At 46.5% G+C, this 6,026-nt stretch overlaps 1 protein-coding gene across 2 annotated transcripts; it reads left to right on the forward strand.

Annotated features, from left to right (window-relative positions):
• The first annotated feature begins 499 nt into the window (after positions 1–499).
• On the forward strand, positions 500–5,577 carry CCNB2 (cyclin B2). Of its 2 annotated transcripts, none has more exons than XM_074880226.1 (9): positions 500–642; positions 1,652–1,780; positions 1,861–1,983; positions 2,384–2,554; positions 2,628–2,786; positions 3,095–3,331; positions 4,140–4,280; positions 4,862–4,972; positions 5,295–5,577. In XM_074880226.1, the coding sequence occupies exons 1-9, from the start codon at positions 613–615 to the stop codon at positions 5,394–5,396; spliced, it is 1,203 nt and encodes a 400-aa protein (XP_074736327.1). In that variant the 5' UTR covers positions 500–612; the 3' UTR covers positions 5,397–5,577. The 2 variants fall into 2 exon arrangements, with proteins under 2 accessions (XP_074736327.1, XP_074736326.1); XM_074880225.1 differs by having other exon boundaries at positions 546–690.
• The last annotated feature ends 449 nt before the right edge of the window (positions 5,578–6,026 follow it).

Here is a 6,026-nt window from a genome sequence, read left to right on the forward strand (position 1 = left end):
CCGTCTCTGCGGGCGCTCTCTTTCACTGGTCCTGCAGTATTTAAGTCCCCGTTGCTGAGGTCCGGCACTCCGAGGGGTGCAGGCGGCTGTGCCGGTGCTTCCAGCCAGCCGCCATCGATAACCCGGCTGGGAAGTGCGGGTGGGCCCGGGGCCTCCTCCGCTTCCTCGGCCTGCCGGCAGCTCAGAGCGCCGCGGCAGCCACAGCGCGGCTTCTAACTACCCAAACTATCGCCGGCAAATGTTTTTCGCGATAGCCGGCGCAGCTGTGTACGTCCTGCTCAAGGTAAAACTCTTGTTTTGTAACCTTGGGTTAGTCTAAACATGAGGCGAGGCAGCTCCGCGCCCCTCGCCCCAACCCCCTCGCCCCGGGCGCATGCGCCGCCCCCCGCGCAGGGCCCGCCTTGCCGGAAGCATTTCAAACTGCTTCCTGTGTGGGCGGAGCCTGGGGCGATGGGCCAATGGAGCGCGTGCATCGTACGAAGCTGTCCAATAGGAGAGCGGGAGGGGGTTTAAAGGGCGCCGCGGCGGCACGAGCTAACAGTCGTCGGTGTGGTTGTGGTGGGTGTGCGTCGGTGAGGAGAGCGGCTGCAGCCTCCCCTGCGCTCCAGAGCAATGGCACTGCCGGCCGCCCGCCGCGCCCCTGTGAGTGCCGCTGCTGCCGGGGGGGGCGGAAGGAGCGAGGGGGCGAAGGTGGGAGTGGGGGCGAAGGTTGGTGAGAGCAGGCGGGGGAGGGGGCGAAGGTGGGGGGAGGAAGGGGGGAGCAGGCGGGCGAAGCTGGGCGAAGCTGGGGGGGCGCGAGCCGCCCGCGGGCTCTGCCGCTCGTTCCCCTCAGGCGGCTGCGCTGGGGCCGCGGCGCGTGCGGGCAGGGGAGGGTCTGCCCGGCACTGGGGGGGGGGGGGGCGGCGCTCTCAGCGCTTTATCTGGCCGGGAGCCCCCCGGCGCTTTTGCACTGGGCAGCGGCTGGACTGGAGCGGGGGGAGGCGGAGGAGGAGGCTGAAGCCGGGCTGAGCTCGGGGCGGGGGGACGCGCTGCCCCAGTCATCCGGCGGGGCGCTGCACCTGGCCTTGGCCGCCTGCTCTTCCCCCTCAAGGTGCGGGGAGGGTGTGCGGGAGGGAGAAAGGTAAAGCTGCTTAACGGGAGGGTGCAAGAAGGGAATACAAGAACCTGTTTTCTGTGGCTTAAACTAAACTTTGTGAGAAACTCTTGAAACTTAGTGATTTCATTGCTGTGCATAACAAAGGATGTTTATTTTTATATGCGTAACATAACTAATTTGCATGGCATGTATTTAGTAAAGAAATAGTGTTGTTCACGGGAATACAGCTATAGTTACCAAGTGTGTAAATAAGTAAGTAGTAAGTAATAGCACTCTAACCTTAAAAAGTTGTCAGTGGGGAAGAAGGAGATTGGGTGAGTTGCTCTAATCTTGCAACACAGTTTCAGAGAGTACAGTACTCTCTGAAACCTCTACTGAAGAGGTTTCTTCCCCTGACCACGTGTGAACAGGTAGAAAATAAAAACAGGTTGAGTAGTGGATAGCACGCACAGAGTCGCATTGGTACAGTGGTGATAAGTGTACAATGGAGTTAGGCATCTGAAAATTAAATAAAGCTGGTCCTCTAACTCTTAAGCTGCAATTTTATTGTTTTAGGTCACTAGAGGAGTGGAGAATGCTGTGCCTGAACTTAAAAGTAAAGCCAAAACTCACCTTGCTGGCAAAAGGGCTGCTTTGGAAGAAATAGGAAATAAAGTTGCAACAAGAGGAACACGTATAGCTAAGGTAAAGAAACATCTGAAGTCTGTCTATAAGGAAAAGCTGGATTACTAGCTCTGTACTAATAGTAATTGTTTTCACTACAGAAACCAGAATGCTCCAAAGCATCCGTAAAGCCTACAAAAGGACCTAGTAAGACAACAAATTTAACTGTGCTGCCTAAACCTCCAGCTGCTGTGAACCAAGCAGTTGAAGCTGCTGTTCCAAAGGTAGGAAGTAATGATACTGTTCTGATTCTTAATTTGACTTGCAAGTTAAAGCTGTAACTTCTGAATAGTTTGTTTGTAGATGTATCTCATTTCCTTGCTGAAAAAGCAAAGCCTCTGTACTGAGGTTTTGGCTTAATGCATGTTGTGCTTAAAGGATAATGTTAAAGTGACAGAACTAGCTGTTGAAGTACTGGATTAAGTTTCTGCTTTAGTTGGCAGTTACTAGGTCTTCTGATTCTGTCAGTACGACATCTTGGTGAAAGCTTGCCACACTAGAGTGCAAGCCTCAGTTCCAACTTCTTTCCTCTTAAGAAATTGTATCAGTAGTGGGAAAAATGTGGAAACAAAGGAACGCTGCAGGTAAAACAGGAGATATGTAAGCACTATGTTTGTTCCTTAGGTTCTGTCTCCTGTCCCTATGGATGTATCTATGCAAGAGGAGGATTTGTGCCAAGCCTTCTCTGATGTGTTGCTCAACAATGTAGAAGACATTGATGCTGAGGACTGGGGGAATCCCCAGCTGTGCAGTGACTACGTAAAAGATATCTATCTGTATCTGAGAGAGCTTGAGGTATGACATACTGAGTCTGGGCTTCTGCAGTGTGGTGTCAATCCTGTTACTCACACAGCTCTTTCTCCAACAGCTGCAGCAGTCAGTCCGCCCGCATTACCTTGATGGGAAGATGATCAACGGGCGTATGCGTGCAATTTTAGTTGACTGGCTTGTCCAGGTCCACTCGAGATTCCAGCTTTTGCAGGAAACACTGTATATGTGTGTTGCAGTTATGGATCGCTTCTTACAAGTAAGTAGGATATTTTTCAACTCATGTTTGGAATAGGAGACTTGCTCAATGACCGTGCTTTTGAAGGAGTTTAATCTATGAACCTACGAAATCTGCTCTTTGTGCAAGAGCTCTGTAAAATGTAGCATCTTCACTCTGAGGCTCTGGTCTTCTGTCAGTATGGGGACACTTCTGACTCGAAGTGGAAAATCTCATTTACGTTACAGGAATTAACACTGTCATACTGCTGTGTTAAAACTGATAAATTAGAATCTGTTTATCTAGAGTTTGACAGTTTGGGTCCTGCTTTTTAAATTCCTATATTGCAGAGTCATCCAGTACCTCGTAAGAGGCTTCAGCTGGTGGGTGTAACAGCACTGCTTGTAGCTTCAAAATATGAAGAGATGTTCTCTCCTGATGTAGCAGACTTTGTTTACATTACTGACAATGCCTACACCGGTGATGAAGTTAGAGAAATGGAAATTACTATTCTTAAAGAGTTAAACTTCGATTTGGGACGACCTCTTCCAATTCACTTCTTGAGAAGAGCATCAAAAGCTGGGGAGGTGGGTACTTGTCCTCATTACCTAGAACTTTCCTGTATGTTTAAAGTCTATTAGGATCGCTTCTGGCATTTTTATCATGTGATCTTACTTGTTTTCTGTTTATATGGCGGATCAAGAAATACTCAGCTATGTAACTCCACCATGTGGAGTAACATGACAACATCCCTGTGGCAGCCAGCAGCTGTTCACATTTGTATTTACTGGGGCCTGTGTTCAGTCTTAGTGGCAGTAATTTTACTCTTAGAGTAAATTAAACATATCTGGAGCAGAACCCTTGCTTTTAGAGTGATCTTTTTGTCTGGTGATCAGGGTATTCCCTAGTAAAAGGGCAGCAGTGTTGCAGTTACTCATAATTCTTGGATGCAAATGTTGCATTATTTAAGAATCAAAAGATAATCTTTGATCTGACCCTTTTTTCCCACCTCAGTAGTTACACTTGAATGAACTGTCCACACTTGAAGTGGGCTGCAATTGCCTCAACAGACCACTAGCTAACACTTGACGTTAGCTGCTGCTTTAACAGGGATCTCCTTAAGTCATTTCACACTAACCCCCTGCTTAGTGTGTTACAGAGGGAGTGTGTGGATCCCCGGTTGGGCTGTTGACATCCCTCACTTGACTTTTTGTGTCTAAATTCCAGCTGGCTGCTAGACTAGATTGGTCTCAATTCTGAGATGAGTGCCTGTTACAGAGTATGGTTTTTAGACCTTAATAACTGTTTTGTCTGTTAATGAATGCGATAAACAATCCTGAATTACTGTGATGAGGTGAAGTTACACTGTGAATTAACAAACTGTCAATCTGGTAGGCTGATGCTAAGCAACATACACTAGCAAAATACCTAATGGAGCTGACACTGATCGACTACGACATGGTTCACCATCGTCCTTCAGAGATTGCAGCTGCTGCGTTATACTTGTCCCAAAAGATTCTGGGACCTAACAAATGGGTAAGTATTTTAATCAGACTCATTGTTAGGATTGTTTTTCTTCAGTCGATTGAATTAAAACAACTACTTCAGAGAATTGCATTTAAGTCGGTAATAATGCTGGTGATCAAATGACCCTTGGACAGCCTGATGCATAGTTGCAGGTAGAAAAAGGAATATACCACCAGAAACTTTCTGTCTTTTTCTATGGGAAGGAACACTGTGGTACGAAAGGATTTTTTTTCCTCTCAAAAGTATTGAGTTACAGGAGGCCACGCTGTAAATGAAGGCAGATTTTCATAATTCTCACAGTACATGTAGAACAATGAAGTCGTGGACCATGAATAGTGCATTGTGATTCAAGTAGCGGTTACTCTTGCAAGGGTTGCAGCTTTTATCCTCTGGGCAGTATAGAAATGCGGATCTTGGTACTGGCTTGTCCAGGCTTCTGCTGCACACCACCAGTTCCTCTGGGGATGTTGCCTGAAGTGACAGCTTTAGAGTTCCTGGCACACAAGGCTGGTGTGTGAAGCTTGGGGCGTTGGCTGCCTGGAGCAGCAATGCCTGTTTCATAAATCTCATTTCTTACCGTTACACTGCAGGGTACAAAGCAGCAGTACTACACGGGGTACACAGAAGACAGTCTTGTGATGACTGTGAAACATATGGCCAAGAATGTGGTCAAAGTAAACGAGAAGTTAACAAAATACACTGTAAGTATAGCTACTTAAAATCTTCTTTTTAATGTTTTAGAAATACCTTTGCTGCATATTATGGCTCCTTGGGTTGATGTGCTGTATGTTATCTTAAAGCATGTGCTATTCTGACAAGCCTGTGAGAGGACGTTGCATTAATACTACTTCAAGACATTTTAGACAAACTGCTCTTGCTCCTTTGCAAGCTGGTTCCCTTCTAACCTCGTTTGTTTGTTTGCTTGTTTTGCAAGCAGTCGGGCTAACTGACTCAAAATTATCTGCCTGAACATAAATACTGTACACGTGAATCTTTTGTAACACTGTTCCTTTATCTCTGCAGGCTATAAAGAACAAGTATGCAAGCAGCAAACTACTGGCGATCAGCACAATCCCTCAACTGAGCAGCGAGATCATCAAGGACCTGGCTTCCTCACTCTTATGAAACCCCAGGCAGCCAAGTCCTGACGGTATATGCACTTTGTCCATATTTGCCTAGGGAGGCAAAACTACTGCTCCTTGTACATAGCATTCCAGCCTCACCACAGACATTTCAGACTCACTCGGAAAGTGAAATTTTAAACTTCCTTTGTAGTACAACTCTCTACATAGAAATAAAGCTCCTCTCTTAAAAAAAAAAAAAAAGTCAGATTGTGACTGTGACTCTTTACGGCACTACGTAGACATGTCTGCAGTGTAATGTTGGAGCAGGACAGTTGACTAAACAGGTGATTGATACAACTTTCCATTTGATGGGGATGATTATTCTAAGTGGTTGTTTCCAGTGAGAATCTCCAACCTTTGTAGTGGCTTATATTTAGTAACTTGTTGGTTTCACTCTTAAAGAGCAGGCAGACAGTTCATCTTTTCTTGGTGTACCTTAAAGGATGCTAAATAGGTACTTTATTTCAGTGCCTTGTCCCAGAGCAGCATATAGGAATCTCTTTCTTCATAGTTTGTTGCCTTCAGGTTTGGGGAAAGAAGTAGGCTGGCTGGGACAGATATTAGCCTTGTAAATCTGGGTGTTTAGGTGAACATAAGACAATGTGCTTGCTGTGAACCTAAACAAAGGGAG

This window comes from Strix uralensis, chromosome 11, assembly GCF_047716275.1.
Source record: "Strix uralensis isolate ZFMK-TIS-50842 chromosome 11, bStrUra1, whole genome shotgun sequence".
Taxonomy (NCBI): Eukaryota; Metazoa; Chordata; class Aves; order Strigiformes; family Strigidae; genus Strix; species Strix uralensis.

What these genes read in the sequence shown, in the direction of transcription:
- CCNB2 (XM_074880225.1), top strand. Translation starts at nt 613, where the DNA reads ATGGCACTGCCGGCCGCCCGCCGCGCCCCTGTGAGTGCCGCTGCTGCC. An exon ending in TTATGGATCGCTTCTTACAA is followed by an intron (nt 2,787 to 3,094) that starts GTAAGTAGGATA and finishes CCTATATTGCAG; the next exon opens with AGTCATCCAGTACCTCGTAA. An exon ending in GAGCATCAAAAGCTGGGGAG is followed by an intron (nt 3,332 to 4,139) that starts GTGGGTACTTGT and finishes TCAATCTGGTAG; the next exon opens with GCTGATGCTAAGCAACATAC.